The following is a 20,054-nucleotide window of genomic DNA, read 5'->3' as shown; positions in this document are numbered from 1 at the left end:
TGAGTACAGAAAGGCATGCCAGGAGCAGCAGCAGACATACCTAAAATAAGATGTCACTCTGGTGAAACTACAGCACAAGTCTACTTGCATGCCAAATAGCAGAAGCAGTGTGTGATAGAGCTGAATAATCTCACAAGCAAAGGGTCAAGTCAAAGATTTGCAATCCTGCCACATTCAGTTGTGAAAAGCAATGGACAATTAAGCAACTAACTGGTGGAGGAGGATCAACAAATATCCCCATCTCAATGATGGGGGGAGCTCTGCAAATCAGCGGAAAACACAAGATTTGCAACATCTTCAACCATAAGAGCCGAATGGATGAACAATCTTGGCCTCCTCCTGAGGTCCCCAGCATACACACACCAATCTTCAGCTAATTCGATTGTTGTACAGCCCCATTAACATGGAAAAGTACACAGTTTGTTAGTTGTTCCATCTCGGGGCCTCAATTACACATCCCATTATCAACATTCCAAGCGGTTTGTGTATTTCTGGGAGTTAACTGCTTGTAAAGTGAACTGCACATGATAAAAATTATCAATAACAAATTAAATCTAAGTCCTTTTCTGGCCATGTAAGAAAAAGATCCAAAATATTCCACGTAACCTGGGTAAAAAGACTGTTAATCTTGCTTGTCACAATGCAATATCAATATAGAGTTGACGAGCAAAATCATCCCCGGAAGCATAGACTTGCTGATAGAGATGAGCACACACGGGTGAACGTAGAGTTGCAAAGACTTTGAACAAAGGGGCGGCGGGGCAGAGAATCCAGCCCAGGATGTGGCAATAAAAGGAATTAAAAATGAGGCTGAGAATTTAAATATAATACACATGCAATCAGAAATGTGAGCCTGGAATTGACCATGAGTGATGTTATTGAAGATGTATACAAGAAATCCAGGTACAACCTCCGCAAAGCCATCCGAGGTGCCAAGAGAGAATATCAAACCAAGCAAGAGTCACAGACAGACTCTCGGCGGTTGTGGCAAGGGCTAAACAACATAACGGGCTACAAAGCGAAGCCGAACACTACCTCTGGCAGCAGCGCACCCCTCCCCGATGAACTCAATGCATTCTATGCTCGGTTCGAGCAGGTAACCAACAATCCGCTGTCGAGTGCCCCAGCAGCCCATAATTCACCCATACCCACCATCACAGCTTCCGAAGTCAGATTGGTCTTCCTGAAAGTGAACCCTCGGAAGGCGACGGGCCCGGACGGGATCCCTGGTCGTGCACTCAGAGCCTGCGCGGACCAGCTGGCAGAGGTATTCGCGGACATCTTTAACCTGTCCCTACTCCACTCCGAGGTCTTCAAGAAGAAGACCACCATCATACCGGTACCAAAGAAGAACCAGGCAATGTGCCTCAATGACTACCGACCAGTGGCCCTGACTTCAGTCATAATGAAGTGCTTCGAGAGGTTGATCCTGAAGCGCATCACTCCCAGAACGCCTTGATCCACTGCAATTCGCATACCGCTGCAACCGGTCAACATCAGACACCATTTCCCCGGCCCTACACTCATCCCTAGAGCATCTCGAAAACAAGGACTCCTACATTAGACTCCTATTTATTGACTACAGCTCCGCCTTCAACACCATAATCCCAGCCAAGCTCATATCAAAGCTCCAAAACCCAGGACTTGGCTCCCCACTCTGCAACTGGATCCTCGATTTTCTGACCAACAGACCACAATCAGTAAGAATGAACAACAACACCTCCTCCACAATAGTCTTCAACACCGGCACCCCACAAGGCTGCGTACTTAGCCCCCTACTCTACTCCCTGTACACACACGACTGCGTGGCAAAACTTGGTTCCAACTCCATCTACATGTTTGCTGACGATATGACCATAGTGGGCCGGATCTCGAACAACGACGAGTCACAATACAGGAGGGAGATAGAGAACCTAGTGGTGTGGTGCAGCGACAACAATCTCTCCCTCAATGCCAGCAAAACTAAAGAGCTGGTAATTGACTTCAGGAAGCAAAGTACTGCACATACCCCTGTCAGCATCAATGGGGCCGAGGTGGAGATGGTTAGCAGTTTCAAATTCCTAGGGGTGCACATCTCCAAAAACCTGTCCTGGTCCACCCACGTCGACGCTACCACCAAGAAAACACAACAGCGCCTATACATCCTCAGGAAACTAAGGAAATTCGGCATGTCCACATTAACCCTTACCAACTTTTACAGATGCACCATCGAAAGCATCCTATCAGGCTGCATCACAGCCTGGTATGGCAACTGCTCGGCTCAGGACGGCAAGAAACTTCAGAGAGTCGTGAACACCGCCCAGTCCATCACACGAACCTGCCTCCCATCCATTGACTCCATCTACACCTCCCGCTGCCTGGGGAAAGTGGGCAGAATAATCAAAGATCCCTCCCACCCGGCTTACTCACTCTTCCAACTTCTTCCATCGGGCAGGAGATACAGAAGTCTGAGAACACGCACGAACAGACTCAAAAACAGCTTCTTCCCCACTGTCACCAGACTCCTAAATGACCCTCTTATGGACTGACCTCATTACACTACACCCTGTATGCTTCATCCGATGCCAGTGCTTATGTAGTTACATTGTATATGTTGTGTTGCCCTACTATGTATTTTCTTTTATTCCCTTTTCTTCTCATGTACTTAATGATCTGTTGAGCTGCTCGCAGAAAAATATTTTTCACTGTACCTCAGTACACGTGACAATAAACAAATCCAATCCAATCCAATCCAATATTGCTCATATGATATTGCGCTTTCTACTATTATATTATGTGCTAAGCGATTTATCTAAAATGGATTAATATCTTCATTAAACAGCAGATAGGAATTGAATAGTAATTGTTTCTATAATAGCAACGCTCATATCAGTTTCCATTGCAGAGACACAAAGATTTGCACATTTTAACAGTAATTCATTACCCCCCCTGTGTACAAACATGTTTATGATAATTCTCCTTGTGCTTATAAGACATATTTAGTTACTATCAGCTTCAACTAGACTACAGCCAGCCTTGTTTTACGAAATATTTAACACAGCATTAAATAGGAAATACAAATGTTTGTCTGTGATCGCATGGTTTCTGCACACACAGCTGAATCTATCCTAGATAAGGTATTCCCTTCCAATACATTTTTTTCTTTTTACAGACTCATATCTGCACCGTGCCTGTTAACAATATTTGATTGAATTGTATTGCTTCATTGCTTCTCAATATCAGAACCACAGGATTATTTTCTGGTATTTTTCCTGCACTGTGGAACACTGCCTTTGCACAAAATAATGCACTCAGTCTCTCAATTCTTCCCATCTCAGAGACAAATACTCAATACGTCTGCAAGACATTCCTTTATTTACTATTTTGAAATAGCCATGAACTCATTTGAAATAAGTGGATCAATGTCTCCACAGAAGACAGAGGAGTAATATATTTTTGAGACATAATGCAGTCCTAAGTTGTGATACTGAGGTACAACAAGTTCTGCATTGCTAGCCAATGAAGAAATCCTTAAAAGACATTGTTAAAATTATAACCAAAAGCTGTACTGAATGATTTATCCATGAATTTCATAACATGATAGAGGAAACAATAAGGTAAGGGAGAATATGAAAGTGCAAGTAACAGTTCAGTGGCAGATATGCTACCCTTTCAGTGTTCTCTGCATAATATTGTACAGCACAAAGCCATTGAAAAGCTCATCTTGACCCCTAGGAACGTAATTACACCTGATTACAGAGCGCAAACAGTCTCAAAGAAAATAATCAGTATCTTAATATAATATAGATCAAAATGTTTCAGCTAAGGCCGCTTAAAGACATTGTGGGCACAAAATTCGATCAGAGCCACCTGTTTGTTTAAAGGCTCTACCGCTCCCATTTGAGGACTGAAATAGCATCTGCAGTGAACACACACAGTTCTGGAGTGAGCTGTGCTGGACATCATGTCAGCAAAAGCATTAATATGTGGTGAGGGTCTGCAGGCAGTATGCAAAACAGGTAGAATGTGTCAGTAATCAGCAGGCAACCATGATTTGACACCAGTGCTGCCTGGAGGTCAACAATCCGGCTCTTAAACTTGCACAACTGAACATGCATTCAGCAGCAAGGAGGACCCTCACCAGTGCTGCGCAAGGGGATCAACAACTTTCAGGTTCGTTGCTGGATGTTTTTTTCCTGACTGTTGCTCATCAGCTTGGTTCGATGATTGAAGTGTTGAAGGTTTCCAGGTTAAAGTTGAAGTGTACAGGGATTGATGTGTCACGTGCTGAAAAGTTATACTCTTGACTTAAGAGTTCCAAACACAATAGTTGCTCCCAGACATGGCAACAGTAGTAAGCAGTTGAATAGAACATTGATACGGCAACACTTGTGAGTACTGCATGCAGCTTGGGCCTCCATATTTAAGGGAACATATGCTTGCATTGGAGGCAGTAAAACAAAGGTTCGCCCGATTGGTCCTTGGGATGAGAGAGTTGGCCTTTGACGAGAAGTCGAGTAAGTCGAATCTATACTGTCTTGAGTTTAGGAAAATGAGAGGTGACCTGATTGAAACACACAAAATGCTAAAGGGGCTTGACATGGTAGTCATTGGGAGGATATTTTTCCTGGTTGGGGAATCTAGAATATGGGAGCACCATCTGAAGATAAGTGATCGCTCTTCTTGAAGAGGTGAAAAAAGGTTTCTTCACTCAGAGGATTATGAGTCTTTGGAATGGTCTATTCTAGAATTTTGTGCATGTTCCAGTATTGAGAATATTTAAGGCTGAGATGGACAGATTTTTGTTCTCTCAGGAAATCAAGGACTATAGGGAATGGGCAGAAAAGTGCAGAGGAGGCGAGATCAGGCATGATTGTATTGAATGGCAGAGCAGTCTTGAGCACCGATATAAATTATTCCTGCACCTATTTCTTATGTTCTTTTGTCCTTATTTCCCTTGGAATATAGCATCACTGGGAGAATAACAGAGGTGATTCAGAACAGAGGAAGCTGCCAGAAAAGGGAAAAAAGCAGGAAACCATATCTGCTCATTGCATTGAGGGAGTATTACTCCAATCTCAACCTCAGCAAGAGACAGTGGGTGGGATGGGCTGGATTCTCTGCTTCGTGAAGCCAGAAATGTGAATCGCGATGAGGTGGAGAATCGCAGATGATCCAAAAATCAAGGTTTGCACCGACGCTGATTCCAATGCCATGCTCCTTCCCTTTCGGCGATATTGATTTTTGTGCCCCGCGCTAGTGGACCCATACAAAACCATCATTACATGTATATCAATATCATTACTGGGTTGGACATTTCACGCTCCACCTTTCCATGATGTTCCACCCCTTGGGTGGCGGTCTTGTGGACGCAAATTAGTGCAAGTATTTAAAAGCAGGGCCTGGGCGCGATGGTTACGGAGGTGGAGCAGCAGGCTAAAAGAACTCTGAAAATGTCCCCCAAATTGTCGGGCTTGCTGTGGGTGGCTGCCTCGGCCAGGGCAGTAGTGTAGAGTGACTTGGTGCCACGTCCATGGTCTCTGGGTGTCCACCTCAGGATCGGGGTTGCCTCGCTCAGACTGCCATTGCTGCAGTATGTTGTTTAAATGCACCTCTCTTCTGCTGCCTACAGGCTCCTGACCACTCACATTGCTGAGTGCTGCCTATCTCCTTTGAATGTTCAGAAGGCCTTTGGTCACCTGGGATACCACCCAGTCCACCTCTCTAAATACCCTCATACCCTAGCTGTTGCACCAAGGGAGTAGGTGTGGCCGAGCTCAATCAGGGTCCCACAGGCGTTGGCATTCTTCAGAAGCGCTGCCCTACTGCAAAGGAAATGGGATGAACAGTGCTCATCCCAACCAGAGGACACATACCCTCTCAGGGCAGAAGTCTCACCAGTAACCCCCACCTCTCAGGATCACAAACTGTCTCCTTCTGTAAGGCTGGCAGCACTGACTGCTTCTGCCACCATCTCCTAGACAGTGTTTAGGAGTGCAGACTTCAGTCTGCGGCCCACCCTGGAGAAGGGGGTGTTCCTCCTCCCCTCACTGGCATGAAGCTGTCGGTCCACTTTGGACTCCCGAACTCTGAAGGCAGAGCCCTGTGAGCCATCTTCATGGCTGCAGTGAGTGAGTGGTAAGAGGAGTGCTTAAAAACTCTCCAGATGTTAGACTATCTAGCGCTAACCCCGTTCCCAGTGGTTAGAATTTCCGCTGGGCCGGGGATTGCTCTGAATTCCTGCCAGCAGAGTTCTGGCATTTCTATGTCCTGACTTGCTGACTGAATAGCGTCCCCAGTGGAAGTGCAAGTTGCGCGGTATTCAATCCGGGCAGCAACAGTGCCGCCCGGACAAAATACCATGCAACTCACACTTAGTCTACCAATGGAGAATTCCAGTCAGTCAGATATCTGTGCTTGGGTAAAACGTCTTCATGGAAACCTGCTGCAGGTACAACTGGACCCTTCAGAGCAGGAGGAGAATGGTATTGCTAGTGGTTGTGACAGTGAGAATAGCCACAAACCTGTGTGTGCCAGGTTTCTTCAAGGCCAGAACCAGTAGTATTTGCAGCATTGAGTGCTTAGCAGTCCAAAGTTGTTGAAGAGGAGATGGGGGTGATGGGGGTGGAGGTAGGAGGTCTCTGAGTATATCTATTCAAAGAGAGCTAATTGTGTTTAATTCTCTCCTGCCAAAGAGCAGCCGGCAGAGAAAACTCTTGGTTAGATAGGGATTACAGCCTTCCCACAGTGTAGGATACCATTTACTGCACAGAGGTCACTTTTCGAGTGCAGCAGGTCAATCCTGAGATGTACTGCACCTGAAAGGGATTCCACACACTCAACACCGGTGGGAGGATGAATATATGCAGAGAATCAAACAGATCAATGTCCAGTATCCTGGCAAAAGTAATGATGCCTTCATTATGCAGTTGTCCATGGTGCCATCTGCTCTTGAGCCACAGCCTGAAATCTGTTCAAACCACCAAGGAATGCTCTAGTTTCTCAGCATCCATTACAAACAAGTGTGAAAAGTCGAGGGCCAGAGAATGTTTCTGAATTTCCTGGGAGGGCTCTGTTCTAGAAGTAGGTCAAACCAGTTTACCAGCCATTGAAATGTTGATCACAGAGCCCGGTTTGGGCACAATTTCCTTTTCTCCACTTTCCCCTCAAAAAGACTGGCCTTTTTCCCCAGAGAAATTACCACTGATTACAGGCTACTGACCAGAAAATCGCACTCTCACAAACTCATTGCTCTCTCTTTGTCCTTGGCATTGTATTGGGAGCAGAATGTTGATATTACAATGAGCTGATCTTGAATTATGAAGCTGTATAGCCGAAGCCAAATCATCAGCCCATTATTTTTCTTGCACACACAATTATTGCATGAGACATCTCTGGCGCGATTCTCTGAAATGGAGACAGAGTGTTCGCACCGTCGTGAACGCCGTCGAGGTTCATGACGGCGCGAAACGGCCCCTATCCCGACCGATTCAGGGCCCAAAAATGGGCTAGGAGCGGCGCCGTGTCATTTATGCGCGCCAGGCCTTGGCGCTGCGTAAAGGTGGCGCCGCATACATGACGCAGCTGGCGCCGCATAACTGACGCCAACCCGCGCATGTGTGGCTGCTGTCCTCCCCGAGTCCGCCCCGCAAGAAGATGTCCAACGGATCTTGTGGGGCTGCGGAAGAAAGGAGGTCCTCCTTCAGAGAGGCCAGCCCGACGATCGGTGGGCACCGATCGCGGGCCAGACCCCATTTGAGGCACCCCCCCGGTGCAGGATACCCCTCCCCCCCCCCCCCAGCGTTCCCGCGCTGTTCCCGCTGGCAGCGACCAGGTGTGGACGGCGCAGGGGGGAACCTGCCGTTTTGGGCAGGCCGCTCAACCCATCCGGCACTGAGAATCGCGGAGGCACGGGTGAATCGCCATTTTGGCTGTCTCGGGCGATTCACTGGACTGCCCCGCGCAAAACACGATTGTACTGATCTGGCCGCTTCCGTGAATCGCGGGAGGGCGTCGGACCAACGTCGTGGGAAAATGTGGCGACCCAGGCAATTCTCTGAAACGGCGCGGGAGCAGAAAATCGAGCCCCTCTTGTCCCAATTACCAGATCCTTCATGACTTTGAATGTGATGTTCCCCAGAAACTTTGAAAAAGACAGGAGAGCTGAAAACAAGATGATCATCATAGGGTTGCATCGCACAGTTTCTTTAAGGATCCACCTTGAGGTATTCAAGATACAAATAAAATGACTTTCAAAAGATGTGTTGAAGCAGCTAATTGAAGAAAATCTTCTGTTTCTTCATCAACTTACATTCTATTGAGATATAACAGTATTCATTCACAAGAAAAATAGAGTAGTGGTGCTTTCGTGTTGGCCGTACATAACTGTCAGATCAGACGGGAAACAGTCTTCATTTTCACACTTCAGCTTATTAAGTTGAAATGATAGTACTGTCTATATCAGCAATCTATTCTTTTTTCTGTTTGACTCATCTGTTCGGCAGAGTTAACATTTGACATTCATTCCAAGTAACATGTATTTTAATGATACTGTTTGAACACACTATTGCTAAAGGTTTGCATTAAGTGAACACCAGTGTCAATGACCTTTGCTTTTTGCATTTTGTCACTGCTGTGTATACCTTTACTCTCCATTGTGTTTCAGCTCTGCTTTTTTGAACATTCAGATAATGAAACAAAGAGCTGCTTACAGTACTGCTGCTCAAATTGGAAAACACATTCCCAGTCAATCATCAGGCTGACCACACATGCCTTGTCATCTCACCAGGATATTTTCTTCACTCAAGGTCCCCAAAGCTTCAAATTATTTTTGTTTTACCATTTAGGGAATGTGCACGACCCCATCATCTTATCACTGGTCCTATATTAGCTTCTTCCCAGCTAGGATCTAATATCTTACCATTCAGTAATGACAGCCATCAGTTGTACAACACACGATAAACTCATTTTAAGCTTCTTTACATAAGGTGTACTGGCAACACAAAGCACACCATTCACTATTTCAACATTAGCCACTCTGTCCTCCCACCTGAACCCAAAGATCCTCTTTACAGATCACATTACAAAAGTATCTAGCTCTATGCATTCATCATGTCTCACAGAACACCTCTGGAACAAAATATAGCTAGTTGGACTAGTCAGTCACAACAGAATCCCGAATAGAAATTAGGAAATAATAGTTTGTGATCAGACTTCAGAAAGGTCTATTAAAGTTAAAATGCACCATTCCAGTTCACATGCTATCTCTGCCATAATTGCAGTGCTAGTTTATATTTTGTCTTGTTTATTAATATTGCCTCTGAGACCTCAAATCTTTAAGGGCTGTCTGTTAGTTCATTAGTTTTATACAGTGAGTAGCTACCTAAAGTTTTATTCTAAATATCAACCACAGCAAGATTTTATGAATATACTCAGAAAACATATAAAGTAAAAGTGAAGTTGCCATAGCCCCAGATGACCATAGGCTGACTGGTGGTGATTTAACATGAGGATCAACGCACCTAAGGCGAGGGGCAAGGTAGAAAAGGCAGGCCTTCATGAATAATCTCAGTCGGTACGGTAATTGAACCCGTGCTGTTGGGCTGGCTCTGCATTACAAACCAGCTGTCCAGCAACTAGAGCAATGCCCAGTAACTGAGTGGCCACCTTGGGCGATCGCACAAACGAACTAACTTGAAATGAGTTGGAGCATATTCTGTCAGATTTAAACATTATTATATGCATGTAATCAGATTAAGATGCTATAGCTACAAATCGCTCTGCTTTATTTTGGGCAATAAATTATCTATAATTTTTTGGGGAGACTGAACCAACAAGCAACATTCATTCTGTGTATTTTTTTTAAATTGTAACATATTCAATACTAAAAGCTCAATTGCATAGATCCTACCATGACAGCTGGGCAAAGCTCGATTCCATCCTGGTCTTCCATCATCTCCCATAATGCAGGTAATGGTTGAATAACCTTGCAACACGTATCCCGCATTGCAATAATATGTAACGGTTGATCCCAGCTTAAAGTCACTTCCCAATCTGGTACCATTCATGACATTCCCAGGATCAAAGCACGATTCCCGAAGTTTTGCTAAATAATCAAAAAGGTGATATTCAGAAAATATTGACGAATATTTGTTATTATTATTATTGGTCAACAGCTATTTTTGATACTTCTCAAAATCTTTCTCATGGAATTTAACATAATAATAATTGGCATTTAAAAAGTACAATTTTCTTTTTGAGGAGCCAGTAAATGATTGATTCTGTCCATCAAGGTCAAAAAGCTAATGTAAACCATGAGGAGCAAATCCGAATCAAGCTGCTTTAAAACATTGGTATACAGTTTTTTGTCACTGCCAGGAGCTGGGAACGGAGGCAGGCAAGCATGAAAAATAATGTTCCAGCTTTGTCCCACCTTGTCTTTTACACTGAAATGCTGGCCTTCCCGGATATTGAGGATGAGAATGTTCATGGAACCAGCTCCTCCCCTTAGTTGTCGAATTGTCCACCACCATTCACATTGGATATGGCAGGATTGCAAAGTTTTGATCTGCTCTGTTGGTGTGGAATCACTTAGCTCCATCTATAACATGCTCTTTCCACTGTATAGCATGCATTTATTTCTATGTTGGAGCTTCATCAGATTGGCTTTTCAGTTCTAGGTCTGCTGATGATGCTCCAGTCAACACTCAGCCAACCAGGGAGGCATCCCTGGCTTGATTATAATTTCAAAATTGGGGGACATTCTGAGCCTCGAAGTTAAAGATTCTGGTGGAATGAAATTGTGCAGCTGCTGGTGGTCCACAATTCCTCACAGGTGCCCAGATTTGAGTTGCTAGATCTGTTCTGAATCAATCCCATTTAGTACAGTGGTCGTGTCACTCAGCATGAACGGAGCGTGTATTCAGTTTAAGAAGGGGACTCCCTCTCCACTACGGCTGTGTGGTAGTCAATCCTCCCAATGCTGTCATACACAGATGCATTTGTGACAGGCAGATTGGCAAGGATGAGGTCAAGTAAGTTTCCTTTCTGTTCGGTCTCTCACCTGCAGGCCCAGTCTAGCAGTTACATCCTTCAGGACTTGGTCAGGTCAGTCAGTAGTAATACCTTGAACATTCTCGGTGATGGACATGAAAGTGCTAGCCACAATGCCACGCACAATTAGTGTTCATTATGGAGTAGCACAGATTTATCAGCTGAGTGAGGGTGATAGGTTTCTCGCTCATGTTTGACCTGCAGACTTCATGGAGTCCAGAGTCAATGTTGAGGACTCCAGAGGCCATTTACTCCAGATTAAATATACCACTGTGCATCTTTGGTGGTGCTGACATTTTGGTGGAACAGGACATACCCAAGAAAGGTGATGGAGGAGTTTGGGACATTGGCTGAAAGATATGACTATGTCAGGCTGTTGCTTGATTAACCTATACCCAACTTTGGTACAAATGGGCAGATGTTAGTGAGGAGGACTTTGCAGGGTTGACTGGGCTAGTTGTGCTTTTGTCGTGTCCGAATTGTAGGTAGATGTCAGATGGCTCATCTAGTTTGATTCTCAGTATTTATTGGAGCAGTTTTGTCCAACTTGCCAGACAGTTTCAAAGGGGATCCAAGAGTGAGCCATTTTTCTGTGGATCTGGAGTCACAGAACAGGCTAAAAACAACAGATTTATTGCCCTGAAGGACATTAGTGAACAATATGCAGCCAGAGAGACAATTATACTTTCCCCTTCACTAAATTAAGGTGACTGGCACTATCTGTAATGCCGCAGAAGAGTACACTAGCATTTAATATCCCAGAAAAAAGGATTCCAGAAGTGTACTGCAACATATTGTAGATTCTGCATTATTTTAAAGACATAACTACAATGAATAATGAATGTAAATTGAAAACCTCAAAGTTGTGACACTAACCTTTATATTCTATGTGGAATCCTGAAAAGCTAACGGAGCCATCACTTCGAAAAGACAAATGCATGTTGTTTGAACTGCTCTCAATCCGTTCAGGCAGCTTATTGTCAAGGAAGCTTCCAATCAGAGGGCTGTTACCGTCTGGACCATCATAAAGGTAGAGGAAGTCATAGTTGGGCTCCATGGTGAAACTGCAAAGTAGAAATTTCATCTTCTCAGGGGACAATATTTTATTTCCATTGCTTCTTTATTCAGTTTTTATAAACAGGATTCAGGGGCCTTCCCCAGTCACTCTCTTATGCCAAATTTTCACATCAATCTCTTCCTATTTGACCTTAATCTGACTCCAACTCTGCAGCAATGCCTGCATCCATCCCTGCCTCAACCCATTTGCCAAATTAAACCACCATCCATACTTCTGCTTGCAGCCGGGCTCTCCTGGTTGGTCTCCCATCCTTCACGTCCATAAAAGTTAACTCAACATCTGGTATCTGCGGGTTGGATTCTCCGCTCCCAAATCTCGCTCGGGCGCGGGGGCTGAGATTGGGGCGTCGTCCGCGGGCCGGAGAATCGGCGGCAGTCATGTGCGCGTGCGGTCGACGCGGCGTCGGTCGGGGGCCATTGAAAGAGGCCCCCGTGGCGATTCTCCGCCGGCAACTGGTCGAGTTCCCACCGGCGTGGTTCACTCATGGTTCCACCCAGCAGGCACTCGGAGTGGAGGCTGCGGACATAGTCTGCGGCTGCCCTGGTGGGCAGGTGGCGGGATGCATCACCGGGGGTGGGGGGGCCTCCAGGACAGACAGACTTGCGACCGGGGGCCACCGATCGACGGGCATGTGTGATCTGGGGGGGGGGGCTATATTGTGGAGGGCCGGCCTGCTGTGTGGGTCCGCCATGTTGCGCGGGGCCACCATGCACATGCGCGGACACGCGGCCGGAGGTGTAGGGCCCTGTATCGGCAGCCGGTGTTGTGTGGACTACTGCGGGACGCTGCAAGCCCCCTTCAAAACGGAGAATCACTCTGGACCTTCTAGAAAAATGTCCAGAGTGATTCGCGCCCGTTTTCACACGGGCATGGGGACATAGCCCCATTATCAGAGAATTCCACTCTGTATCTTTAGCCCCATTACCTTTGTGCTGCATTGGTAGATGGTCCAGCAGCACCTCAAATTTAAAATTCTCATTCTTGTCTTCCAATTCCTAGATGCCTCACCAGTGCTGGGTTGTATTTCCAAATAACTGCAGAGGTGGGATCGGAGGTGAATGAGCCCATAACTGCCCAATATTGGTTTGCTGGCAGCTTCCTGCCTCGGAGCCACTTTTAAACATACTGGCTTGGGGGCTGTTGGTTACCTTTGCTCAAGGGATGGGTAGGCAACTAAGCCTCTTATCGGAATTTTGCAGTCAATTGTTCGGCCCCCCGTTAAATCATGCCCAATGTGATATTTCCAGAGAGCCTATTACTGGATCTCCAACCTTGGGAATCCACCTGCTATCCTTAATTGGATGGTGAGCACTTCCTAACCAATAATAGGCTTGTGCTTCAAACATTATGATAGACTTCTGGGGCAGCCGGTGGCGAAGTGGATAGCACTGCGACTACGGCGCTGAGGACCCGGGTTCGAATCCTGGCCCTGGATCACTGTCCGAGTGGAGTATGCACATTCTTCCCATGTCTGCATGGGTTTCACCCCCACAACCCAAAAGATGTGCAAGTTAGGTGGATTGGCCATGCTAAACTGCCCCTTAATTGGAAAAAAAAATAATTGGGTACTCTAAATTTACTTTAAAAAATGATAGACTTCAAAAGATGATGTGATGCAAGTCATAGGGGGAGGGGAGGGGAGGGGGGTTGAGCAAGCTTTTACTTATCCCTTCAAATATCTCCTCCTTTTGCTCAGCGTCAGTATTTGCCAGATTGCACTTCTGCACATTACCTGGGATCTTTTTTCTACCAGAAATATGAGACGCAGTTACAGAAGGGAATATTCAAGTGCTGTCTTTTGATAGTTTCAACAATTAATCCGACAGTTTACCGTGGATTGCTTCAGTGGACCAGTTTTTTTTAAAAAAGCACATTTGTATATTTTTCAGCATCCTTTTCAATCTCAGCAACATTAAAAATTGAGATAGAAGCAAAATACTGCAGATGCTCGAAATTTGAAATGAGAACAGAAGATGCTGGAAAAACTCAGCAGGTCTGGCAGCATGTGTGGAGTGAGAAACAAAATGAATGGCCAGAATTCTCCAGTCATTACCCGATGGACGTTTCCCGCCAGCAGCACACCCCTGCCCACGGGTTTCCTGGCAACATGGCGTAGTTTCAATGAGAAATCCCGTTGACAAGTGATGGGATGATAGAAACCCGCCACTAGTGAACAGCGCAGTGCCGAGAAACACGTGGCTGGAGAACCAAAGAATCCTGCCCAATGTGGAAACCAACATGACCCTTCTTTGGAACTTAAAATCGAGATTTCAGTTAAACAATAAATATAGATCATAAACAGCTGTCATTCTGAGAAATATACTAATTGGTCCAATTTTAAACATGAACGAGTATGTCGGAAGCTTCAAAAGGTGGTCACAGGTGAGTGAGCAGATGTCAGTATTTTCAGCAGGAATGATCAGGAAGAACAATGCTTGTGACAACGTAATCGCCACAAGCTTTTTTTTTAAAAATAAGTTTAGAGTACCCAATTCATTTTTTCCAATTATGGTGCAATTTAGCGTGGCCAATCCACCTACCCTGCACATCTTTGGGTTGTGGGGGCGAAACCCACGCAAACACGGGGAGAATGTGCAAACTCCACACGAACAGTGACCCAGAGCCGGGATCGAACCTGGGACCTCGGCGCCGTGAGGCAACAGGGCTAACCCACTGTGCCGCCATGCTGCCTGCTACAAGGTTTTTGCTTCGTTGGATACTGCTGAACTAACCTGGTAAATATCCACACAGGTAAAAGACACAAACAAGTAGAATGGAATCAGGTCAAAAGGAACAGAGACGAGCAATTCAATATTTTAAGTTTCAGATTGGAAATTTAGAATTTTCCTGAAAATGGCCCCCAAACTCAAAATACAGAGAACACAGATGCACCTTCCCACAATTACCAAGATTCAGATATACATTCAGCAACAGATTTCCAGGTCATAAAGGTATCGCCATGTGTATTCTATGTGTGTGTGGATGGGGGCAGGGTGTCACTGCCCTGAACAATGCATTCTGGAATGCTGTCGGCCACAGCGAGGGAACCCACCATTGCTGGTCAATGAAGTGTGCTGATGCTGCATGGCCAGCAGCAAAGAAGCCACATTTACAAAGGGCTGAGCTGTACTGAAGATCTTAAGCAAAATTGAACCAAGTCTAATAAATGGTTATTGATTTGTAACCTGAAGAGAAGTTTCCAACATTGGGTCCTTGATCCCTAAAACAGTCTTTACTAAGCACCCCACCACCGCTCCAGCTACCCCACCACCTTTGCCTTGCAATGCCTGAAGTCAACAGGAGCAGAGATGGGGAGGCAGAGAAATTGGTTGGACTGCCAAGCTCTCATCTTCTTGTCATTAATTATATGCAGCTATGTCGTCAAGGGGCAACCCGAAACTCAGTTTTATATGAAACCACAAACAAAGCACATTTTGCAAAGGAATTATTTCACAACTTGCGAAACATGTCCTATTTGTTATCAATAAATATAAAAGGAGGCAGCAATGGTATTGTGCCTTTATTTGTTTCTATGCCATCAATGAGTCCACCAGGGGCTAAGCTTGAGGGTTTATGATCAACTTACCCCATACTGAGTGCTTGACAACTGTTTATTATTATTTGTTGCTGTGGTTGTTTGCTGTCACCAAGGAGTATCTGAGATTTATTAGTGCCCTGAAAATGCTGTGATTCACTGATGAAAATGGAGAGCCATTTCACGCGTTGAGGTAGATCTCAAGGTATTTTGTAATAAATGAAGTAATTGGATAGAACCAAGATTGAAAGTGAACAGAAGGAACTGAAATGACTCCACTGACGGCCATCAGACTTCTTCTACCATCAGATTCTCAGCTACATAGGAAATTGAAAATCCAGGCAATGGATGGAAAAATAATCAAATTATTGATGCCATCCATTGCACTTCAGAGTTCACAGGTTTATGCTTTCCTGTCATCAGATTTCCTTTGGGCAGGATCATTTATTCAAAAGCTGCACATGAAGATTTCAGATTGCAGTGAGGTACTTGATAAACACTTTTCTATCACGGTGAGAATTTTTCCAAGCTCTATTTTTTAACCAGGAGCAGAGATTAATGAAATAGTCTTACAAAACTTTATGAAATCAGCATGAACAAGGAAGAGATATAAAACTTAAATTGGTACAGAAATTGGCACAGATGTCTGGCCATGTTATGTCAGCTTGCCAAATACAGCCGAATGTATTCCTGGAAATTTGATCATGTGACAAGACGTCTGATCATGTGCCATCAATCACAATGTCTGACCGCATGATGGTTTCCCACATTTTGAAAGTGTGATCGGATTTATTTTATAAGGTTATGTCACACACACTAAATCTTTTCCGCTTAACTGTTTTCTGAGAAAAAAAGCCCTTGCGTTAAATTTCCCCATGTCTGGAATGTATAATATATATTAACTTATACAATGAAGGATTGAACTTCTCAAGGCTCATCTCAAAACCATCATGTTAATTGAGAAAACATGTTTATTGAAATGATTTCCATTCGAATTAACTGACAGCTCCATCATTTTGGATTTAAAGATGCAACCTGCATTGAATAATATTTTTCATACTTTTGTTCTTTTTACAACAAAACAACTTTCAAGGAGCAATGGAACATGTTTTGATTTATCCATGAGAAATGGGCAAAGCTGATATTTACTGCTGATACCTAGTTGACCTGAGCTTGTGGTAGTGGTGGGCCTATTTCCCCAGTTGCAGTGGTTCAAAGCTATGGGACCGATTGCTATCCCACCCAGGAGAGCTCTAGATAGATTGAATAGGGAAGCCCGATTCTCTTTAGTTGAGGAGTCCATAACCAGGAGGCATAGATTTAGTCAGAGCTAAGAGGATTTGAGGGGCAATCTTTACACCTAGAGAGCGAAGGGGATCTTGCTCTCACTGCCAGAAAGGGTGGGTAGTGGCAGAAACCCTCAAAACATATAAAAAGTGCTTGGGTATGCACTTGAATTGCTGTAAACTACAAGGCTACAAATTAAGAGCTGTAAAATAAGATTAAATGGACAGCTACTTGCAGTGAGCAAAAAGACGGCATCTAGGATAAACCAGGTCTGGAAAATGGGTTTCTTTCTATAAAGGAGATAGGAGAACCAGTTCACTTTTTAAAATCAGTCAAGTTTTTAAACTGAATACAAATTTTCAAACAGCCATGGTGGAATTTAAACACACATGCATGACATAACCATGGCACTACCAGACTCTCTTATGCTTATCTGGAACCCCTCACTAACTGGATTGCTGACAACACTTTCCATACATTAAACGTGATTTAAACAGGTTAAGATGGCCAATTTGGGATCATGTCTCCTCAGAGAATAGAAAACGTTTTGCGGCAGTATATATGAACTAATCCCACGAGTTAGAAAGTGCCTATCCCCTATGGATTATCATGGAATTTGGAATAATATTCTTTTGCTGCTCTCAATTTTGCTTTGTCAACATGTCTCTCATTTTAGCAATATTCAAGTTCTATGCTACCAAGCAACTGTAATAAAATGTCCCAAGACTTCACAGAAGTTTAAAAACCAAAATATGACATGGAATCACATGGAGTGATAGGACAAATAACCAAATGTTTGATCAAAGATGTAGGTTTGTAGGCAGTAGACAAATACTAATTTAATAGTACAGCACTTGAATATTGCTGGAAAAAGACACATGTTGTTGAAACTTTTCATCTTGCATGCATCAGGACCATTTGCAAGAGGTCAAACGTAAGAAGAATAACAAGTTATAACTTATGAGAAGAAAGTGCTGATTGGTAAGTGGACTCCTCTTGGTAGTGGTGTTGCCATGAAGAATGCACCAGTTAGCTGATGGCTGACAGTTAACTGCCAAGCTTTGTTTAAATTCAAACCAGGCAGATTGCCCTGTGGAACGAGCCACAGGATGGCTGTTGCCTATTTTGCTCAGTTGAAGTAGGCACAATGTGTTGTAATGGGACTAAGACCTCATATAGTATTCTCATCATTATCCTAAAAAATTTAAACAGGACATTGTCATGATATGCAGACATGCAGATAATGATATACAGGCAGCTAATGAACACAGAGAACAGGACATGATCAATGAGCAGGCAGGACACTCGGGGTGGTATCGCACTATAAAAGGCTCGAGGCACTCACACTCCGCCTCTTTCCACTGATGAACATCTACAGAGTGAGTCAGGGTGTATGTATAGTATCACACCTCCAGCACGTGGCTAAGAGCTAGTCTGGATCAGTCAGACAGAGTAACCACACTTAGGTTAGCAGAGAGTCAAACTCATAGAGAACTGTACTAATTGTGCTGCTGGTTCAATAAATCAGATTGAACTAACTTCAAGGTCTGGAGTATCTTTTGGTTAAATCTGCATCCAGTTGCAGCCTGTGTTATCCCAGAGTACATAACACATCATGCTACCAGGAGACTGCTTAATCTAGGTGGTTTACCTCAGTCCGTTCCATTCCGTGACGACCAGCGAATGTATCCCGGCACCATGGAGAAGATTCAGGCTCCTCACCAGCTCAGGACTACCGGCAATCTCAGTGCCAACTGGCGGACATTCAAGCAAAAGTTTCTCTGTACATCGAAGCTTCAGACCTCATGGGTGCATCTGATGCAAAGAAGATCGTGCTTCTCCTCTCAACAGTGGGTAATCAAGCCATCAAACTCTTCAACTCTTTTCACTTCACCGAAGGCCAGGACAAGACAAAGTTTCAGACCATCCTGGACAAGTTTGACAGTCACTGTGAAGTGGATACCAATGAAATCTTCGAGCGCTACATATTCAAACAGCGTCTACAAGGTAAAGATGAATCTTTCAACTCCTTCTTAACTAACCTCCACCTGCTAGCGCTGTCCTGCAACTTTGGTGATATTGCTGACTCCATGATCAGAGACCAAATCGTTTTTGGAGTTCACTCTGATCCTCAGAGAGCAGCTACTGAAAATCAAGCATATGGCCCTGCCAGTCACGATTGAAACATGCACAGTACATGAGCACGCCAAAAATCTCTATGCCCAGTACAAATCAGCTGAAAATTAGAAACTTGCCTCCCATGAGGCAGAGAAAGTGCAGGCCATCTCCCGGATGCAGCGCCTCAGCATTGATGAAAGCGGCCATTTTGCGCACTTTTCCCGGGGCCCCACGCATGCGCGATGCAAATGGGATAATGAAGCAGCCGACACCTGTACTGCGCATGTGCGACGACGCGCAGAGCGTCAGGACGCAGACGTCATGACGGGCTCGAACTGCGGACACGCCCACTTAAAGAAACACTGCCCTGCAAGAGGCAGGCGATGGTTAAATTGCGGGAAGCCTGGACACTATACAGCCTTGTGCAGGTCTGCACCACCAGTCAGGGGCCAGCACTCCCAATTCCGATGACGGCACGTTCAGAGTGTGCAACAACGATTACAGGATTCTAATCCTGGCAGCACAACGGATCCAGAGGAAGAATGCCTGGATTCCGCCTACTGTGTGGGCATCATTACCAAATGTGAATTTGCCACATCCAACTCATCACAAAGTCAATCCATCCTCGCTGTGGATTCTGCGGACGAATGGCGTGCGGTGATGCAGGTCAACCACTGCTCCATCCAGTTTAAGCTGGACACAGGTACTTCTGCCAATCTCCTCTCACAGGCAGATTTCAAACGCATCAAGAAGCCCCCCCAAGGTCCTTCCAGCAGCCTGCAGGCTCCTGGACTACAACGGAAATGCCATCACGGTTCTGGGATCCTGCCATCTACTCGTCTCCAACGGGAGCACCCATGCACGGTTACGTTTTGAAATTGTCAAGCCTATTTGGCGCGCATGCCTGCAAGCAGCTGAACCTCGTGCAGCGGGTTTACACAACAACATCCTCCAATGTGGATCTTCAGGCCGGCATTGACGACACCCTCGCTCAGTATCCGGATG

General features: G+C 44.9%; 1 protein-coding gene across 2 annotated transcripts in view; it reads right to left on the bottom strand.

Annotated features, from left to right (window-relative positions):
• Positions 1-20,054, bottom strand: part of csmd3b (CUB and Sushi multiple domains 3b) — a 2,718,576-nt gene that overhangs the window by 377,622 nt on the left and 2,320,900 nt on the right. For both annotated transcript variants that reach the window (XM_072467431.1, XM_072467430.1), the window contains 2 exons: positions 11,908-12,095; positions 9,890-10,084 (listed from right to left, as the gene is read on the bottom strand). In XM_072467431.1, coding sequence (XP_072323532.1) covers positions 9,890-10,084; positions 11,908-12,095 — 383 coding nt within the window. The remainder of the gene's footprint in view (positions 1-9,889; positions 10,085-11,907; positions 12,096-20,054) is intronic.

Source organism: Scyliorhinus torazame, chromosome 11 (assembly GCF_047496885.1).
Source record: "Scyliorhinus torazame isolate Kashiwa2021f chromosome 11, sScyTor2.1, whole genome shotgun sequence".
In the NCBI taxonomy this organism is placed as follows: domain Eukaryota; kingdom Metazoa; phylum Chordata; class Chondrichthyes; order Carcharhiniformes; family Scyliorhinidae; genus Scyliorhinus; species Scyliorhinus torazame.
The sequence above is the reverse complement of the archived record's forward strand: the minus strand, read 5'-3'. Positions and strand labels throughout refer to the sequence as shown.